General features: G+C 43.8%; 1 protein-coding gene across 2 annotated transcripts in view; it reads right to left on the minus strand.

The window, feature by feature from the left end:
- Positions 1–9821, minus strand: part of gsdmeb (gasdermin Eb) — a 60911-nt gene extending 51090 nt beyond the window's left edge. The window contains exons 1-3 of one of the 2 annotated variants that reach the window (XM_038797216.1): positions 9675–9821; positions 4972–5204; positions 903–1095 (exon numbers count right to left, since the gene is read on the minus strand). In XM_038797216.1, the coding sequence (XP_038653144.1) occupies positions 903–1095; positions 4972–5182 (404 nt within the window). In that variant the 5' untranslated portion in view covers positions 5183–5204; positions 9675–9821. Of the gene's footprint in view, positions 1–902; positions 1096–4971; positions 5205–9363; positions 9591–9674 lie in introns of those variants that run through there. The other variant, XM_038797217.1, reaches the window with a different exon arrangement.
- Positions 9822–21407: the final 11586 nt, after the last annotated feature.

Here is a 21407-nt window from a genome sequence, read left to right on the forward strand (position 1 = left end):
TTGTAAAATTTAATTAATTACTGATTCTGAACAGACCAGTTAGCACTACATTCAATCCCATTAACACTGCAAAACAGAAAGCCAGCATTTACAGCTAGCATTTTAAATTCACTATAAATAAGTGAAGATGCACCACTTTCTGACTGATGTGTGAAGGTACTGCTTGATGTTTAAGAAAAACAAAAATATTTTCTCTGATAGCAAGTAAACATTATTTTTTTTTTGCAGATAGAGCGCTTGAGGATTTTTTTTTATGGCTGCATTCAAATTAATGGTGTCATAAGTTTAGAAATATAAGAAAATGGAGTAAAGCTCATGTATCATTGAACATTTATGTTAGTGGCAACAACTACCAATATGTAAATGATTGATTTAAATTTTGAAATAAACACTTTTCCTTTCTTAATTTGTTCATGCTTTAACTGTTTACAGTATCATTTCCTCTTAAAAATAAATGTTATTCATGTCTGTTCATAGAATCATAGAATTTACAGTGCAGGAGGCCATTTTGCCCATCGGGTCTGCACTGGCCCTCGGAAAGAGCACCCTACTTAAGACCACGCCTCCACCCTATCCTCGTAACCCAGTAACCCCACCAAATCTTTTGCTCACTAAGGAGCAATTTAGCTTGGCCAATCCATCTAACCTGCACATCTTTGGACTGTGGGAGGAAACAGGAGCACCCGGAGGAAACCCACGCAGACACGGAGAGAACGAGCAGACTCGAGCAAACTCCACACAGTCACCGGAGGCCAGAACTGAACACGGGACCCTGGAGATGTGAGGCAGCAGTGCTAACCACTGTGCCACCATGCCGCCCCTGTTAACAACTGTTAAATGAGTTTTGTTTGGCCCTGTACTTACTTCATGAAAAACATGATTGTTTACTTGCTGTAATTTACCTTGTTTCAGCTATTTTCAAAAGCTGATGCAAATCAAGTTCTTGTTTCTTCAGGTTTCCAAAGGAAGATTCTAGTGCCACAGAGTCCTGACCTTCCAGGCTGAAGCTTAAATTAGCAACGTCAGCTCGCGTATCTGCCTCTATACTGTCTCCAAATTTTCCTTCATACTTGAGAAAGTCGGATTCAGTGACTTCTGCAAAACAAGAACCTTTTCATCTCAACTACTGAAAGGAACAATGTAACAGTTACAAACATATGACTGGTTCCCAGCATGCTTTAAGTCAATCGTACTTAAGCCATTTGTTCGATCGAGTTCTGATGAACAAGTTTGTGGTAATATTATAAAGTATCGCCAGATAAATACACAATTATCAGTGCAGTAAATCTATTTTCAATAGAGGACATAATGGGAGAGTCTTCTATCATGATATGGATATATAATGAATTGTCAAGCTTTTCCATTAATTATCGAGCACAGAAGGACGCCATTCTGCCCAGCATACCCATGCTGACCCTCTAAGAGCAATTCATCTTGTGCCACTCCCACATAGCCTGCACATTGTTATCTTTTCAGATTATGATCCAATTCCCCTTCTACTGTCATGATCAAATCTGCTTCCACCACATTTGGGTAGTCCAGTCAGGATCCTAACCACACACTGCGTTGAAAAAATGTTTTCCTAGCCAATCACTTTAAATCTGTGCCCTTTGCTTTTTGGTCCTTCATCCTCCCATTTTACTCTCACTCATAATTTTGAAGACCTCTGTTGACCTTCTCTTCTCAAAGGAGAACAGTCCCAGCTTCTCCAATCTATCTACATATATTACATCCCTCAGCTTCTGGAACCACTCCTGTGAATCTTTTCTGCAAATGCCACTTTGCGAATAGGTGGTGAGCAAAGACAGTTTGGGAGTCCTCACCCAAACAGACTCCCACATCCCTGCGGAATTTAAATTCAGTTAATAAATCTGGAATATAAAGCTAATCTGAGGAAAAGTTACCATAACAATGATCACTGATTGCTGTAAAAACCCATCTGGTTCTATAATGTCCCTTAGGGAAGGAAATCTGCAACCCTTACGCAGTCTGGCCTACGTGTGACTCCAGACACACAGCAATGTAGTTGCCTCTTAACTGCCCTCTGAAAAGACCCAGTAAGCCACTCAGTTCAAGGGCAGTTAGGGATGGGCAAAAAATGTTGGCCTTGCCAGTAACACCCGCATCCCAACGAATAAGAAAAAAAAGAGCTTGGTCACACAAAATATTCAAAGATTTGTTAATCAATTTTTATTGTAATAATGAATTCAACAAAAAATGACAGGCAACTCCCAGGATATTTCCAATATCCAACTAAAGCATTGAACAAAATATCTTAAATCCTGTGAAATTTGAAACTAAATTGGGTCTTATTGAAACCCTTTGATCTATCCAATTTCATCTTTTCAGAATATTAACTTTACCATCATCCCAATATGCAAGGGCTATTTTTATTTTAGTAGTTTTATTAATATTAATTTTATTAACATTAATTTTAGTGGTTTTCCGTTTTGTGAGCAATGTTCAGTTGAGTTAATCATCAGGCAGTGTTTTGGATGAATAGGCAGAGTTCACATACTATCCCGTTCACGCAGCCTGAAGAGTGGTCATATATCTCGGAGTAGTTTTGAACATCAATCCAAGAAGTTATGGCATTAGATCAGGATTTTTTGGAGGGCAGCTATGGAGGGCCTTTGTCCTCTGTAACTGCTTTCTGTTGTCTGATTTGATTGACCGTTGTTAAACTGAAGGTTTGAGATGTTACTCTTGTCAAAACTACACAGTGAATAATGGGATGGAGTAATTGTTTGATAACATAAATCTGCATAGGCTGAAAGAAAGGTAGAAAGAGGGTTAAAATCGATGGTTAAGGATTCAAAAAAATCGTGTTGAGCTCAATACCTGTAACGCAGTGCGTTCTCCAATACGTACTTACTTTTAAGTGTCTGAAGCATGTATAATTAAGTTTATCATTGTATACGTGTAGTTATAGTTAACATTGCGTGCAATTCCACAAGAGCAAATAAATTCCTTTCAACTCTATTGTGGAGTAACTTATAAACAGAAACAAGGACATCCGTCCCCTCACAATAGCACCCAGCAGTTTGTTTATACCCTGGGCCGACTCCATCAAGATATTATTCTTGAACTTACTCCTGAAACTTGGCTTAAATAACCTTGATCTGGTGCTCACCTGTTCCACCATTCTGGCATATCTGAAAGTATTGCTTTGTTAACTTTCTCTTTTGTTAATTATCATATAGATCGAAGTTCGGCCACAATATCATTGAAATTCATGTTACAGCTGTTTCTCCATAACTCATCACACGAACATGAAGAATCAAACCGATATCTTGAGCACCAGCCCTGTCCATCTCCTAGGATTGCAGTCTAACCAATGGCAATAAACTTTTCAGGCACTAGCCCTTCCCTTCAGAGTCCTTCTAATTTAACACCAGCTGCACTATTACCTCACTTGCATTCCTCCTTTTTCCTCAACGTTATAATTATTTCACAGTACCCAATAACATTGCCTTTCTTTAATTTTCCCATTTCCTTTGCGGTTTAGTCTAGATCTAAATGATCACAGAAATTAACAATTTAGAAGGATGGAGGAGATGGTTAACAGCTTCAAATTCCTAGAGGTACACATCACTAAAAATCTGTCCTGGTCCACCCACGTCAATGCTACCACCAAAAAAGCATAGCAGCGCCTACACTTCCTCAGGAAATTCGGCATGTCCACATCAACTCTTACCAACTTTTACAGATGCACCTTAGAAAGCATCCTATCGGGCTGCATCACAGCCTGGATGGCAACTGCTCAGCCCAAGACTGTAAGAAACTTCAGAGAGTTGTGAACACAGCCCAGTCCATCACACAAACCTGCATCCCATCTATTGACTCCATCTACACCTCCCGCAGCCTGGGGAAAGCGGGCAGTATAATCAAAGACCCCTCCCACCCAGCTTACTCACTCTTCCAACTTCTTCCATCGGGCAGGAGATACAAAAGTCTGAGAAGACACATGAACAGATTCAAAAACAGCTTCTTCCCCGCTGTTACCAGATTCCTAAACGACCCTCTTATGGGCTGACCTGATTAATATTACATTCCTGTATGCTTCACCCAATGCCGGTGTCTATGCATTTGCATCGTGTACCTTGTGTTGCCCTATTATGTATTTTTTTTAATTTTATTTTATTTTCATGTACTTAATGATCTGTGTGAGCTGCTCGCAGAAAAACACTTTTCACTGTACCTCGGTACACCTGATAATAAACAAATCCATCCATTCATTCATCCTATACTAGACTTTGAATATGAAATATCCTTTATAACTAAAGCATATTAACTTATCAGCTCAACACAGCTTTATAACCAGCTTGAATGCCTATCATAGGTTTTTATAAAGAAAACAAAATGAATTTGGGCAAGTGCTGGAAAAGTAACTTGGCCACGGATTAATGGTGTTAGTGAAGTGAACAAACGGTCACCATGTTCCTCTCAGTGTCTGAAGATGGTTACTAGGAAACATGGGTGCAGAATAGGTGAATATTCTTGGTAAAGTCAATGAATCTTTGCTGACTCTGAAACAGACTGGACATTTTTTATTTATCACTTTTAACCAAAGAAAGAGAAATGGGTTGTTTGCAGGTGCAGATGCTACCATCAATCACCTATCAACTAATTTTTCTGAATAAAATGTAAATGTAAATGGTATGTCTAATCGCACCCATGCATTCATTTAATTCCTTCTTGCTCCTCATTAAAGTACTACAGTTGTATGAAAAGGAAAAAGAAATAAGAACATTTTAAATTCACAGACCAATCATTTTCAATCCTTTCTCCTCACAGAACAATATTCATAAAACCAATTTCCTCATAGTGTGTATTTTATTTTTGCTGTGAATAAAGTGAAGGCTTCCAATACTTCTGTTCATATCAGTCATAGAAATGTCTCACCACCCTCAAGCTTGACATTTGACTAAGTTTCTGCAATGAATATTTAGAAGTCAACAAAATCCATACCAGCTTTGATGGGAATGTCACCAGTCAATATGTCTTGGAGGCTAAATGAAGAAGTATGATATTTTGGTTTCTGCCAGAACCATCCTTTCTTCCTCTTTGTTACCAGACTCAGAAGCTGCAGTTTATCAGAATCATTCAGGCTTCTAACAGGGATCAGGTCACCACTGCTTTCAATCTGTTTCACAAAACTGCTGGTTGCCTTTGCAAACATCTTCGGGGATTAACCATAAAATCTAAAAAATAAATATGATAAAGTCTATGATTATAAGAGTTGGTTATTAAGAGTTGCTTTACAATGGTAGTGCGATAAAGAGGCATCTGAATTAATCTAATAAAGCTACATTAATCTGTGAAAGGCTGAATACAACCAACTTACCTTGATGAGGCTATTGGAGGAGAATATCTTAATGTGGCAACAGCCATTGCGTTTTTGAAAGAAAGATAATTGACAAGGAGAAAAATTAATAAAACAAATATTCTTAAAATGTTTCACCAACATCTAGATGTGTAAAATTGTCTTTCAACAATATTTTGTAGAGATTTGGCAAGCAATTTGGAAAAATCTGGTGCCATAAGATGCTTAGCCATTTGAGTTAATGTGAGTAGAATGCACAAAGTGCACACACACAAGGGGGTAATCAAATGATCTTGGAACATAATCCAGAGGAAAGAGAAAAAGATGGCAGATACTCAAGGACATCTCTCCATGCCAATTAAGGGGGTAATGTAACACCCAGGTCAGTGACTGTTTTCCCTCGGGGCTAGGTTTAGGGCTCAGAAACAGTCTCGACTTCTGCTTCCCTCCCACCCAGAGGGAAAATCCAGCTCAGGTTATTTGAGTCCAGGGGCATTGCAACCAAGCCTGTAAACATTTGAGCCTCTGTTCCAAACTGTGGGATTTTGGATACCTGAGAGAGCATGCGTGAGAGAGAGAGAGCAAGGGCCTGAGACCAGCAGACAGACAAACATACACCTCAGAAGAATTGAACTTAGGAACATTCAATTTCTTTCAGTTCAGCTACTCGCCAGAGAAACGCATTAAGTTATAAGACCATGGTACAAATTTCACTCATTTTCTGAATTAATTTTTTGTTTGACCATAGTTTGACCAGATTCCGAGATATTTATAAGTGGAAATCTGCTCAAGTTCAGCATTATCAAGCGTTAACATTTTGTGATCACAGGTAGTGCATGACTTTTTCATAATAAACAGCATAAACTTGGTTTTAGTCAGGTGAAGAAAATGACTGTTGTACTTTAGAAAACCTCAGTTGCAAATTGTGCAAAATAGAAGGAATGAATGGACCTACAGAATATAAGATTGTGCGATCTGGAGGTAGATGACTCCAAGCGCTCCCTGTCGCTGGAAACACATTGTTTATAGAAAATAGAAAAAACATGGCCTAAAATAGAACCCTGTGGGACAAATTAGAAATTGTTGAAATAAAATTAGCAGCCAAAGCATGCATTGTCTTAACTGATGATTTCTTCATTTTGCTTTAATCAATCCAATCCCACATATATAAGCATTTTGTCTGCACTGGATTATGGGAAAAAGATCAACAATAGTTACCATTATGCAGTCAGTTAGCTAAACAGTAAACCCCTGTCTGTACCACAGTTGCTGAGAACATGCGTAATTATAAAGCTAAATGGCAGATGGCTAAACTGGTATTGTAGGCAGGGTCCAGGATATCTAATTATACTAGAAGTGTTTTTCCCTCCCAAGGTGCAAGTTATTCATCTACTCGGATCATTTTCAATCTTTCATGACCTTTTTCAGAGATTAAATATAGCGTACTAAAAACTATTTATTTTAGAAAGTTTTAATCATATTCAATGTAAATTCTGACTTGTACTAATTACATATACAAGGACAGAAACAGAGCCTAATTTTGGGCACCTTTAGTACTACCCGTGTTTATCGGCACTACACGACGCTGCTACTTAACGGCAGTTTTTTTTACTTTGGCGAGGACTGCCCTGCTGTGCCCGCACTTACATCTATCCTGCACGGAAAAGCTCAGCTCACCAGTGCAGGAAGAGTATTCACAAATCGGGATACTATTTTTAAATGCTGCCCCGACCTTACGACCTCCCTCTGCTCTCGCCCTCCACCCTCTGGGCCCCCCAGAGCTCGGGCGTTCCACTTAGGGGGTCCCTCCTCACAGCACCTCTTAAGGGCAAGCACCCAAGGGCCCGATCCCTGGCACAGGAAACCTGGCACCCAAGCACGGCTAGGCTGGAATCCTGGAAGTACCCTGCCAGCCTGGTACTGACACTTGGGCTAGGATGGCACTGCCAGGGTGCCCATGTGGCAGTGCCTAGGTACAACCCTGCCCAGAGCCCGACCATCCAGGGGCCTCCAATGGCCTGGGCCTAGGTGCTGTTACGTTTTGTCCACATTTGTGTGGACCAGTGCTAAATGGCGCCATGGCGAGGATTCCCAGGCGAGGCTGTTAGTTCTCCAGCCTTAGGAGAATACCGCATAGACATATTTAAACTAGCCTAATGGCTCCCTTAAATGTGTTAATCTGGATCACATCCAGTGAGAGCGAGATCCAGATCGCAATGTCTCGCGACATTTTGTGAAATCACGAGGCGTTCCAAGCGTCACGAATCTCACGAGATTAAATGGCCTTGTCACATCACCAAGGGGGCCATTAAATTGCGTCCATAGTTTCTGTTTGTACAAGGCCAAAGGTTGTAAATTACACCTAACGCAATCAATCGAGACTATAATATCTTTTTACCCCATCCCTCCTCCCACAATATACTAATATCTGGCCCATATTTACAGACGTCTGGCACAAAGTAGCTTTGGACTCAATTATGCAGAAGCTGGGTTGATATTACTCCAGGACAAGCCCAGGACTGACTACAAAACCAAGTTGGGTCTCATGTTCCCCCACTCGTGTCAAGTTAGGCCCTTGTTCATAATTCAGGCGGCACTACCAACAGTGCAAAGCAAAACCATATCACAACACAAGTGTAACCACATTCAAAGAACATCCAAATGTATTGTACTGTGGTGGTGTTATAATTTAGGTTACTGGATCACAAATGCATTCAATAAATTTGTTTGTGAAACATGGTATCAATTTTAAACTATTTCTCTTTTGCACAAGCAGAAGTTCTCATTATAAACTGTAAGTGAACAGAGAACATACAATGCAGAAGGAGACCATTCGGCCAATCGAGTCTGCACCGACCCACTTAAGCCCTCACTTCCGCCCTATCCCCGTAACCCAATAACCCCCCCTAACCTTTTTGGTCACCAAGGGCAATTTATCATGGCCAATCCACTTAACCTGCACGTCTTTGGACTGTGGGAGGAAACCGGAGCACCCGGAGGAAACCCGCACAGACACAGGGAGAACATGCAGACTCCGCACAGACAGTGATCCAGCAGGGAATCGAACCTGGGACCCTGGCGCTGTGAAGCCACAGTGCTATCCATTTGTGCTACCGTGCTGCCCTAAGTGAATAAGGTTTGAATTGCACTTTAACATAAAACGGTTCTGATGAGGAAACCATTACCATAAGAAAACAGAAAATGCTGGGGGGGGGGGGGGGGGGGAAGTAAAGGCAGAAACTCAAGAAGTTCACTCAAAACCTGTAGAGAGAAACAGTTAATTTGTTAAGGTCCATAATTTTCAGTTTCCCCACTTGCTTTTGTACCATTGGTTACTACAAACAAGGATGGCACAGTGGTTAGCACTGCTGCCTCACAGCGTCAGGGACCCGGATTCAATTCCAGCCTTCAGTGGCTGTGTGCGGAGTTTGCACTTTCTCCCCGTGTCTGCATGGGTTTCCTCCTGGTGCTCTGGTTACCTCCCACAGTCCAAAGAAGTGCAGCCATGATAAATTGCCCCTTAGCGTCCAGGAATGTGCAAGTTAGATGGGGTTGCCGGGATAGTGGATCTGGTTGGGGTGCACTTTCTGAGGGTGGGTGCAGACTCGAAGGGCCGAGTGGCCTCCTTCTGCACTACAGGAGATTCCATGAAATTGTTTCAAGTGCAGATGGAATAGGGGCTATTTTCCTCTGGTTCTGCTTTTTAACCTATTTGGCAGAACTAAATAGCTTAAGTGGGGTGCTCTTTCCAAGGGCCGGTGCAGACTCGATGGGCTGAATGGCCTCCTTCTGCATGGTCAGTTTTATGATATGCTAATTATGTTCAACTTCTCTTGTGGACAAGATCTGCCCAGATGGAGGGTGCAGGCCATGAAGCCCTACACAAAGAAAAAGCCAACCCAAACTTTCTGAAATGCACCAGACTTGCCAGACAGAGAATATAACCGCAGGCAGATGTTTGCTATTTCAGACCCGGAAATAAACAGAGCCGCTGCTCTTAAATCCCAGCTCAGTAGATGCAGAAAGATCAGCATTACCCAATAAAAGTGAAATTTCTGAATGATGCAACTCTCCGCCAAATCCGAGTGGAATCACACGCCGGGGTCGACCTCCTCCTTTATGCTACACCGCTAATGCTTCATGTAAAATGCAAACCTCTCGCACAAACCGACCGAGTGCAGCTTGCTGAAGGAACAGAGCTACATGCAGCCACGCCTCCTCCCAGGAACAAACACACAAAGCAAGCCAAACACTCGGCGCCCTCTATAACGGGGGAGTGATGGGTGGGACCGCGAGCAGCACCTCTCACTGAGGCGCCACCAGCAACAGCTTGTTACCCCACACCTACCTCAGCTCAGCCCGTTGCAATGGTGCAGAAAGGAACCCAGTGCTGCCAGTGTCCCGGCGAATGGGCGGGATTCGATCATCCTAACGTGGTTAAAGCAGTGACTGGGCGTGTCCTTCGAGTAAAATCAGCTGAGATTACGCCCACTCTGCTGCCCTGCATTTTTATTTCTCCTCAGCTAACTTCCCAATTCTCCTTGGAAAGCCATGACTGAACCCGCCTCCACCACCCTATCTTCGGATCCTAACCACTCCATTAGAAAACCATCCTGCACAAACTTTCCATAGTTGAGAAACGGTTTGCGTCTGGCTCTGGTTGTGATCCTGCATGCACATCCTTTAGAATAATAGTGTTACAAGTAGGCTTACATTAACTCTGTAATTAAGTTACTGCGCAAATCCCCTAGTTGCCACACTCCGGCGCCTGTTCAGGCACACTGAGGGAGAATTCAGAATGTCCAACTCACCTAATGTGGGTGGCATGGCAGCACAATAGTTAGCATTGTTGTTTCACAGCTCCAGCAATCCCAGATTCGATTCCCGGCTTGGGTCACTGTCTGTGTGGAGTCTGCACGTTCTCCCTGTGTGTGCGTGGGTTTCCTCCGGGTGCTCCGGTTTCCTCCCACAGCTCCTGAAAGACGTGTCGTTAGGTAATTTGGGCATTCTGAATTCTCCCTCTGTGTACCTGAACAGGTGCCGGAATGTGGGGACTAGGGGCTTTTCATAGTAACTTCATTGCAGTGTTAATGCAAGCCTACTTGTGACACTAAAGATTATTATAAGCATGTCTTTCAGGACTTGTGGGAGGAAACAAATATGCAGACAGTGACCCAAGCCCGGAATCGAACCCAGGTCCCTGTCGCTGTGAAGCAACAGTGCTAACCACTGTGCTACCTTGAAAGTAGGGGTCATCATTGACAGACCCAGGTTCCCTTTTCCGACAGTTGAGTCAGGTCTTGGAAGGTTTCTGATTGCCTTGTTGTTTAACAGTTGGATTATGGTTTATTGTCACGTGTACCAAGGTACAGTGAAAAGTATTGCTTTGCATACAGTCCAGACAGATTGTTCGCTACATGAAAAAACATAGGACATACGATAAATACATAATGTAAATACATAGACACAGATATCGGGTGAAGCATATGGAGTGTAGTGCTAACACAGTAAAGAAGATGCGTGAGAGATCAGTTCAGTCCATAAGAGGGTCATGCAGGAGTCTGGTAAAACGCAGGAAAGAAGCTATTTTTGAATCTGTTAGTGCATGTTCTCAGACTTTTGTATTTCTTGCCCGATGGAAGAGGTCAAAATAGAGAATAACCCGAGTGGGAAGGTCTTTCATTATGCTGCCCTCTTTCCAAAGGCTGCGGGAGATGGTAGACAGAGTCAATGGATGGGCGGGTTTGCATAATGGACTGGGCTATATTCACGACCCTCTGTAATTTCTACGGTTTTGGGCCGAGCAGTTGCCATACCAAGCTGTGATGCAGTCAGATAGGGTGTTTTCTATGGTGCATCTGGAAAAATTGGTAAGATTCAATGTGGATATGCCGAATTTCCTTAGTTTCCTGAGGAAGTATAGGCGCTATTGTGCTTTCTTGGTGGTAGCGTCGACGTGGGTGGACCTGGACAGATTGTTGGTGATGTGCACACTTAGGAATTTGAAGCTGTCAACCATCTCCACCTCGGCACCATTGAAGCAAACACGGAGTGTGTACGATATTTTGCTCCTGAAGTCAATGATCAGCGCTTCCGTTTTGCTGACATTGTGGGAGAGATTGTTGTTGTTACACCATGCCACTAGGTTGTCTATCTCCCTCCTGCACTCTGACTCATCATCGTTCGTGATCCGACCCACTACAGTCGTGTCATCAGCAAACTTATAGAGCCACATTTTGCCACAGTCATGTGTGTGTCTAGGGAGTATAGCAGGGGGATAGGTATGCAGTCCTGTGGCGCCCCGGTATTGAGGACTATCTTGGAGAGGTTATTTATCCTTACTGATTGTGGTCTATGGATCTGAAAGTCGAGGATCCAGTAGCAGCGGGAGGAGCTAAATCTTATGTTTTTTAGTTTGGATATGAACTTGGCTGGGATTATTGTGTTGAAGGCGGAGCTGTAGTCAATGAATAGGAGTCTCATGTAGGAGTCCTTGTAGTCAAGATGATCCAGGGATGAGTGTAAGGCCAGAGAGATAGCGTCTGCTGTGGGCCAGTTGTAGCAGTATGCGAATTGCAGTGGATCAAGGCATTCTGGGAGTATGGAGTTGATGTGTCTCATGACCAACCACTCGAAGTACTTCATAATGTTAGATGTCAAGGCCATCGATGGTAGTCGTTGACGTATATTGCCTGGTTCTTCTTTGGCATCAGTATTATGGTGGTCTTCTTGAAGCAGATGGGAACCTCAGAATGGAGTAAGGAGAGGGTGAAGAACACACCTGCCAGTTGGTTCCCGCAGGATCTGAGTGCAAAACCAGGGACTCCATCAGGACCTGTTGCTTTCCGAGGGTTCACTTACAAGAAGGCCGATCTGACTTTGGAAGCTGTGATGGGTAATGGTGTGCCAGAGGTTGCTGGGCAATTGATAATGGTTTGTTGGTTTCCTGCTAGAAACGAGCATAGAATGCATTGAGTCCATCGGGGAGGGGTGCGCTGCTGCCAAAGATTCTACTCGGCTTTGCTTTGTTAGAGGTGTACTTTTACTGTCAATTTCAAAGGATTCGTGTTGCTATCACAAGGCATTTGGTGAATATTGGATGAGCGGTTACAGAGATTATATGGGGGCATGGAAGTTCGAGACGGCATGGAGAGTTCATGGGAAATATGAGAGGGAATGAGGAATATGAGGGTTTATGGGGATGAGTGGGGTTGAAGAGTGATGGGTGAGGATGTGGGGCATAAAAACAATTTGGAGAGCTGGGCCTATCTCTTAGTGAATCAAGGTAGACCTTGATGCCAGTCTGCCTTGACACCTACACTTCTCTGACATTGCTTCTAGACTCAGGAAAACCCAAACCCTGCCCGACCATGTTTTGAGGAGATGAAAATATGGTGGGTATGGGCAGAGGTGACTAGTTCAGGGAAATGGTCCAGCTTGTAATTCCCATAACGAACATAAATATCCAGTACCGTACCTTCCTCCAGTCTGATAAACAACACTACACTATTTCCTGTCACTCATTCAGCTTTATATCCATGCTTTTCTTGTCCTTTTTTACTTCCGGAGCTTTAACTTTACTGATAAGTCCATTGTGCGGCACTTTATCAAGTATCTTTTGGAAGTCCATGTATAACATATCAACGGTAGTACCTTCATCAACCCTCTACTATCCCATCAAAAAAATAATCATGCCACTTAAACACAATTTGCCTTTTAACAGGTGTGTGCCTGTTATTCAATTCACATTTGTTCAGGTGAGTGTTAATTTTACCCATGATTCTTGTTTCTAAAAGCTCATAACCGAGGTTACACTGACTAATGTGGATGCTGCATTTATGCTGACAGCTTTGTTTTGAACAAGGTGTAATATTTTGTCACCATATAGGAACTTATCTGGTTCCGGAGGAAAGTCAAGGACTCCAGTTTCTGCAGGCCACAGGTGTCTGCACATGTGCAGATGGGGAGTGAGTTGTGCATGTACAGTTTAGCATTGTGAGATCTTCGGGCTGGGACAAGTGCCCAGGGTATTTGCATACAAAGAGAAAACAGCACAAAAGCCAGGTCAAGAGTTGCAAGATGGGACTCAATAACAAGAAGAGTACTGGGTCAGAGGACGGGGAGAGATCCCAGAGAGAGAGGTTTAGGGAAGGAGCCATTGGAGAGACCACTGCGAGGAGGAGACCACCAGGAGAATGAGACCACCCCAGAAGGAACAGACCACAAGTAGCAACCACCGGGGAGGGAAACCACTGAGGAGGCTTCAAGCAGCAAAGTACTGCAGTTGGAAGACTCCAAGTAGTAAGAGCTAGAGAGAAGCCTGGAGAGTTGAAAAGGCAGCAGGAGGTTTGTGACTCTGTGTTAAAGGCTGTTGGGGAAAATATAACTGTTTGGAGCAGGTTGTGAAGAATGAGATGTGGCTGAAGAGCTGAAATTGTGCCAGTTATTAGAGGCTGGAGCACACACTTGGGGATGGGCAATAAATGCTGGTCCAGCCAACAATGCCCACATCCTGTTAATAAAAACAACAGTAAAATTGATTTTGTTTGTTGTAAAACCCTGTAATCTTTATTCTCTTAATTAGGTGCCTGCAATCTCAGACTTTGTCTACTTTAAGCAAACAGTTATCGATCCCTAAACATACCAAAAATGTGTTACAGGGTTAGTTTTCCAGTCCTCTGGCACCATCCCTGTATCAAAGGAGGATTGGAAAATTATGGACAGTGCCTCCATAATTTTCATTATTACTTCCCTCTGTATCCTTGGATGCTCCTGATCTGGTCCTGGTGAATAATTAACTTTGGGTAGAGTCTGCCTTTCGATTTCCTCCTCTTTGTGAATTGTTAGCTTTACCAGTCCACCAACTACCTCCTCTTTCACCATGACTTTGAGTTCACCTTCTTCCTGGTGATGGTGAATGGGAAGTAATAATTTGGAATCAGCTACATCCTCCGCCTACAGCATACTCTTTTTGATCCCCGATCACCTCCACTCATTTTACAGCTCTTTACTTACAGAAGAATTTGGTTTCTGTTTTATGTTTTTTTTAAATATAAATTTAGAGTACCCAATTCATTTTATTTTCAATTAAGGGGCAATTTAGCGTGGCCAATCCACCTACCCTGCACATCTTTGGGTTGTAGGGACGAAACCCACACAAACATTTCTGTTTTATGGTAACTGCTAATCTATTCTCATGCTTTCTTTGCTTCAGTTATTTTTTTTTCACTTCTCCTTTGAGCATTCTACATTCAGCCTGGTTTCTCGCTTGTATTAGCAACCTGACATCTGCTGTGCACTCAGACTTTGTGAGAAGGTAGCTCATTGATCCATTACATATTTGCCTCTTTGATTCCAATTAACCTGAACCAGATCCATTCTCAGCCCGTTACAATTGGCCCTCCCCCAGTTAATTATTTTTACTCTGGATAGCTCTTTCTTTTTCATTGCTAACCTAACCCTTACAGTAGTATGATCATTGCCCCCCAAATGTTCCCCAACTGTTGACAGTTGATAACAAAAGAGAGTTCCCCCCTCGTTCTCACATTTCACCCCACCAGCCTCTGTATGCAAAGCATAATCCTCTGCCATTTTCGCCAACTCCAGCGTGATGCCACCACCAAACATATCTTCCCTTCACTCCCTCTGTCAGCATTCCGCAGAGACCGTTCCCTCTGAGATAATCTAGTCCACCATACCCAGTACCTCTCCCATCACCCATGGCACCTTCCCATGCAATTGCAGAAGGTGCAACACCTGCCCCTTTACCTCTTCCATGCTTAACATCCCAGGCCCAAAACACTCATTCCAGGTTGAGCAACGTTTCACTTGCACCTCTTTCAATTTGATCTATTGCATTCGCTGCTCCCAATGTGGTCTCCTCTCTATCGGAGAGACCAAACGCAGACTGGGCACTTTGCTGAGCACCTTCCGCCTGTGCGCATTCAGGACCCTGACCTTCCTGTTGCTTGCCATTTCAACACAAGACCCTGCTCCCATGCCCACATGTCTGTCCTTGGCCTGCAGCAATGTTTCAGTGAAGCTCAGCGCAATCTGGAAGAACAGCATCTCATCTTCCGGTCTCAACGTTGAATTCAACAACTTCAGATGATTAGCTCTGCCCCACCTCGACCCCTTTGTTTTCATTTAATTTTATTTTAACTGTCTTTTTCCTTTTATCTCTTCTTGTTTTTTTTATATGTATATGTCCCCCATCTTATCCCCCCTCTCCTTACCTTTTCACCCCTTTGCTTCTCCCCTTCAACCCCTACGTCTGTCACAGCTTACCATCTGATCTTAGTTTCTCTGCTGTTTGGCCTTTCACACCTTTCATTCTCTCTGGGGACTGCCATTAGCAGTCTTTTCCCTTGATTGTGAGATCCACAGTAATTTGCTTTTATTGACAATTGACACACCTCATTCTTCATAACCAGACCCAGCAATGCTTCCATCCTTGTTGGGTCAAAAACACAATTTGCTGAACACACTGCAGAAACTCTTTCCCCCTCTCTTCCCTTTACATTATTAACATCCCAGTCTATATTGGGATGATTAAAGTCTCCCTTTTATAGTTTCTGACCTCTGTGAAATTTCCCTGCATATTTTCCCCACTAGTTGACAGCCTGTTGAATGCACCCCGTAATGTTAATTAATCATTACTTTTTTTTTAGCATTCGCTAAATAGATTCGCTACCCCTGGGTCATTCTCTGTCCCAGCACTATATATTCCTTTTAATCAACTCTTCCTCTTCTCTTTCTTTCCTCATCTTTCCTGAACACATTACGCAGAATTTTACGCTCCCCTGTGGCGGAATTTGAGGTGGTTAGGGGGAGGGAGGAGTGTAAAATTGAATGGATGGACCTGCCCACCTAATCAGACCCTTAGGTAGACACTTAAGGGCCTCATCCCGCCCGGCTTCAATTTTAGTCCGGCGGGTGCGGATGTGGAAATGACAATTATAGTTTCCTCATGTTGGACAGGAAGAGAGGGCTTCCTCACTCTGAAGACCCTCTCAGAGGTGGAGTGCCCTCTGCCCCCAGGATGTCGGAGCTCCAGGAAACCCCTCCCTTCCTAGCTATCCACCTAAGCCTGGCACACGACGAGGACTCATTAACCCTACTCAAGGCATCCTCCCACAGTCCCGCCTCTAACTCTTGCCCAACTCTTCCTCCCATGTTCACTTTACCTCCCCTATCGGGGTTTCCTCCCATTCCATGAGCTCTTTATAAATTTCTGAGACCTTCCCTCCCCCACTCCTCTTTTCGACATAACCTTATCCTGTATCCCCTGGGGCGGTAGGTGCAGAAAAGTCAAAACCTGCCTCCGCACAAAGTCCCTCACCTGCAGGTAGCAGAACCCATTCCCACCTGGAAGCTTAAACTCCTTCTCCAAGTCCTCACAGCACGGGAAAGCTGCTGTCAATAAACAGGTCCCCAAACCGTTCGATCCCAGCTCACTGCCACCTCCGAAACTCCCCATCTCACCTCCCCGGCACAAACCGGTGATTGCCACAAATTGGTGCCCATACCGATGCTCCCCCATTCCCATATGCTTCTGCCACTGTCCCCACACCCTCAAAGCCACCACTAACCCTGGGCTTGTGGAGTACCGTGCCGGCGAGAACGGCAGAGGTGCCATTACCAGTGCCCCTAAACTTGTGCCCCTACACGAGGCCGCCTCCACCCACTCCCACGCCGACCCCTCCCTCACTTCCTGATCATTGCTATGATCGACGTCCAATAGTAGTTCAAGGTTCTCTGGACCTTTTAGTGCCATGCTTTATATTTACAGGAACATGATGGCTTTGTACTCTCTTTATTTTCCTTTTGAATGACTCCCACTGCTCTGACATGGATTTTCCTATAAGTAGTTGGTCCCAGTCCACTTTGGCCAGATCGTGTCTTATCGTATTAAAATCAGCCTTCCCCAAATTCAAACCTTTATTTCTGGTCCATCTTTGTCCTTTTCCATAACTGCCATAAAATCTTAATGAGTTATGGTCACTATCAATTAAATGCTCCCCCACTAATTATTTTACCATCTGCCCTGCATCTTTCCCTGAAACTAGGTCAAGTCACTCCTGTCTTGTAGGACTTCCTACGTGCTGGCTCAAAAAGCTCTCCTGGATGCACTTTAAGAATTCCACCCTCTCTCAGCCTTTCACAATCTAGGACTATCCAAATTAACATTGGGGAAGTTGAAATCACCTATTATTACCCTATTGTTTTTACACTTCTCTGAGATCTGCCCTTCTATCTCACATTGACTGTTGGGGGGGGTGGGCGATAGTACACTCCCAACAACATGATTGCCCCCTTTTTGTTTTTAGGTTCCACCCATGTGGCCTCAATTGAGGAATCTGTCAATTGACTCCCTGATCAATATTGCGAGCCCCCCATCTGCCTGAAGATTCTATATCCTGGAATATTAAACTCCCTTCCTCAACCCGGTCTCTGTGATCGCAATAATATCATACTCCATGTGTAAATCAACATCCTCAGTTCATCAACCTTACCCGTTATAACTAGGCGAGTAATCTAGAGATCCAGGATAATGCACCGACGACCCGGTTTCAAATCCCACCATGGCGTATAGTTGATGGGTCAGTTATGAGGAGACACATGTTCAAGGTTAGGGGCAGGAGGTTCAGGGGGGATTTGAGGAAAAGGGTTTTTACCCAGAGGGCGATCTGGAGTACAATGCCTAGGAGGGTTGTGGAGACGGGTTACCTCACTTCCTTTAAAAAGTACCTGGATGAGCAATAACATTCAAGGCTATGGGCCAAGTGCTGGTAAATGGGATTAGGTAGGCAGGTCTGGTGTTTTTCACGGGTCGGTGCAGACTTGATGAGCTTCTTTTGCCTTTTATTATTCTGTGATTATGTATGGTGAAATTTGAAGTAAAAAAAAAGATCCAGTTTGGAAAGTAGCACTCTCCTCGAAGTCTGATTTATTGCCCAATTTACACTCATCTGCCTTTACACTCTACACATTCTCTTCCTCCCCCATGTGTCCTCCCCCTATTTTCAACATATTCTCTTCCGCCTCCACGTCCCACCCCATTATCAACATATTCTCTTCCACACCCACATTGTACCCCCCACCCCAATTATACAGCAGCATACTGTCATTCACTCTTTCGACCTTTACTCCTGCTATCATTTGCCACTTACTATTCAGAATTCCAACCCTAATTGGAAACCCTTCACAAATCTGCTCCCTATTGCAATTAGCTCAAGGATCTGACCAGGACAAAGTAACACAATGGCTACTTTCCCAATGATTTCTTGAACACTGGCATGCTCTTCAACCTCTGAGATCAAGAGCCTTACAACTAATCCTTCATATTGCACATTTCCTAAAAGCACACAAACTAGCAATCCTATGTTTAAGCATTCTCTCCTACTGTGCTTGCTCGCATGCCCAACCATTAACCTCTTCTTCCACTGCAGCAAGATGATACCAGCACATCTGTTACATCAATTATCCAATTAGAATATCTAACCCGACCCCAATTGATATCGCTGCAGGAGAAATTTGTGCATCATATCCATGAAAGACAGAGGCTACTGGCGACAAGGGGAAGGCTGCGGAGCTCCTGGTGAGACATTCTGTTCTTAGACCATCTCCCCCATGGTCATTTTTTAATGAATGTTTTAATTCAATAATTCAGGCTTAATTATTGAATTCCAAACCAATTAATAAAATGCTTTAGTTCAGACAAGATTTATATGTAAAGCAAGACAGGACTCTTGAATAGCAAATAAAAATGAAGTTTATTAAGACGGTAAAGGTATACTTTAAAAAAATTAAAATTTAGAGTACCCAATTCATTTTTTCCCATTAAGGGGCAATTTAGTGTGGCCAATCCACCTAGCCTCCACATCTTTGGGTTGTGGGGGCAAAACCCACACAAACACAGGGAGAATGTGCAAACTCCACACGGACGGTGACCCAGAGCCGGGATCGAACCTGGGACCTCGGCGCCGTGAGACTGCAGGGCTAACCCACTGCACCACTGTACTGCCTGGTAACGGTATACTTAACAGTAGAAGTCAGACCTTTACAGCATCACTTGATCAATTAGGCTGGAGAACATAATTTCCTCAAGTTTCTTCACTGAGAGCAATTCTTCCAGAATTCTGCCTGAGGAGATCTCAGTACATGGCTAGCCAATATGTCTCTCAAAACCTCCATGTTTAACCCCTAAGTTACCGCTACCTCAACTCAAATTAAACTTGTAATTTAGCAATTGGTTAATTTAATTATTGAATTATTTTCTTTGCATTTCAGGAACCTTGTACATTGTCCCATTAAAGCTTACAATAGAACCGTTCACAGTGTCTCTTTTAACTGATCTTGTACAAGTCTCCATTCATTACACAGCTCGTGTCTCAACTTTACCACAGTCAGAGAGGTTCCAGGCTGGCACACAGTCTTTCTCCTGGAGAGAACTTTACAATAGCTCATTAACATTTTTGAAACAAGCTTGCAGACTTCTGAACCCATCTTATTGATACAACTACTTTAATGAAAGCGTAATTGAGGTTCATTGCTTAGTCAATCGGCTGTTTCTGGCTGGCTACATATTGTACAGTAATTCTGGTTCATAGATGTGTGATTACAAAATGCAGAATTGAAAGTGGCTTCTGATGTGTTAAGCAGGTTGGTTCGACGTTGACTGCAACTGGATGCAGTGAAGCTAGAAACAGACGTCTGACACAGATGATCCAACACTGTTTTATTTAACTAGTGGACTGCTGTACATGTTCAGCTGTGGGTTGACACTCTACTAATCTAACTGATGACCTCTTACTGGCTTGACCAGACTTACTAGCTACCGCATGGTGATAGTGCTCACTAGCTTGTGCACTCTAACTGTCTCAGTAGCTGGGTCCTGAGAGAGGGAGAGTCTTAATGCCCTGTGGGCTTTATAGTGGTGGTGTCCTGTCTGGTGATTTGTTGTTCTGTGTTGTGTGTTCATTGGTCATCCTGTGTGTCAATCACTGCCTGTCTGCATCTCATTATATACATGAGTGGATATTATGACATCCCCCCTTTTTAAAATAAATTTTGGAACGTGGAGGTATATACATGCCTCACTATGTACAACTGGTGAGTCAATGAACATATGTACATGGGAAGATGTCTATCGTACAGATACAGAGCAAACTGAACAAAATTTACAAGAGTAAAGTCTATAGATTCAGTCTTTGAGGCAGGTGACAAATTCTTGTCGATCGCCGCAGAGGTGGAGCAGGAGCCGCCGGCACTTGGACAGGCGGGATTACTGCCATTGCGGTGGTCTCGTGGACAGCCGGGATCGCTGGCAGATCAGTGGCCTCGTGGCAGGAGATGTCTGGAGGAAGCATGATAACCGGCGGTCAGGTGGTGGGCGGGGAACTCTTTGCAGCGCCCTCCTGTTGCGCCAGAGAATGGAGCCGTCAGCCATTTGAACAATGAAAGACCTTGGGGCGGCCTTCCTGACAACAACAGCTGGGGCTGACCAACCTCCCTCAGGCAACTGGACGCGAACAACATCTGCTGGAGCCAGAGCAGGCAGATCCGTGACATGAACATCATACGTGATCTTCTGCTGGTCTCTGGATTGCTGCACTTTTTGCAGCACCGTGAGGTGGTCAAGGTCTGGAATATGGATGGCTGGAACAGTCGTCCTCAGGTTGCGGTTCATGAGCAGCTGCGCCAGAGACAAACCAGTCGACAGAGGGGTTGCCCTGTATGCCAGCAGCGCCAGGTTGAAATTGGAGGCTGAGTCTGCAGCCTTGCACAACAACCTCTTGACAATATGGACCCCTTTCTTGGCCTTCCCGTTTGATTGCGGGTAATGGGGACTGGAGGTGATGTGACTGAAGTTGTAGGATCATGCAAAGTCAGACCACTCTTGGCTGTAGAAACATGGACCGTTGTCATTCATTACTGTGAGTGGTATCCCGTGCCTGGCAAACGTCTCTTTGCAGGCTTTGATGACTGACTTGGACGTGAGGTCCGACAGTTTCACCACTTCCTGGTAACTGGAGAAGTAGTCAACCAAGAGCACGCAGTCACGCCCCGTGAGGCCGGA

Source organism: Scyliorhinus canicula, chromosome 5 (genome assembly GCF_902713615.1).
Source record: "Scyliorhinus canicula chromosome 5, sScyCan1.1, whole genome shotgun sequence".
NCBI classification, from domain to species: Eukaryota; Metazoa; Chordata; class Chondrichthyes; order Carcharhiniformes; family Scyliorhinidae; genus Scyliorhinus; species Scyliorhinus canicula.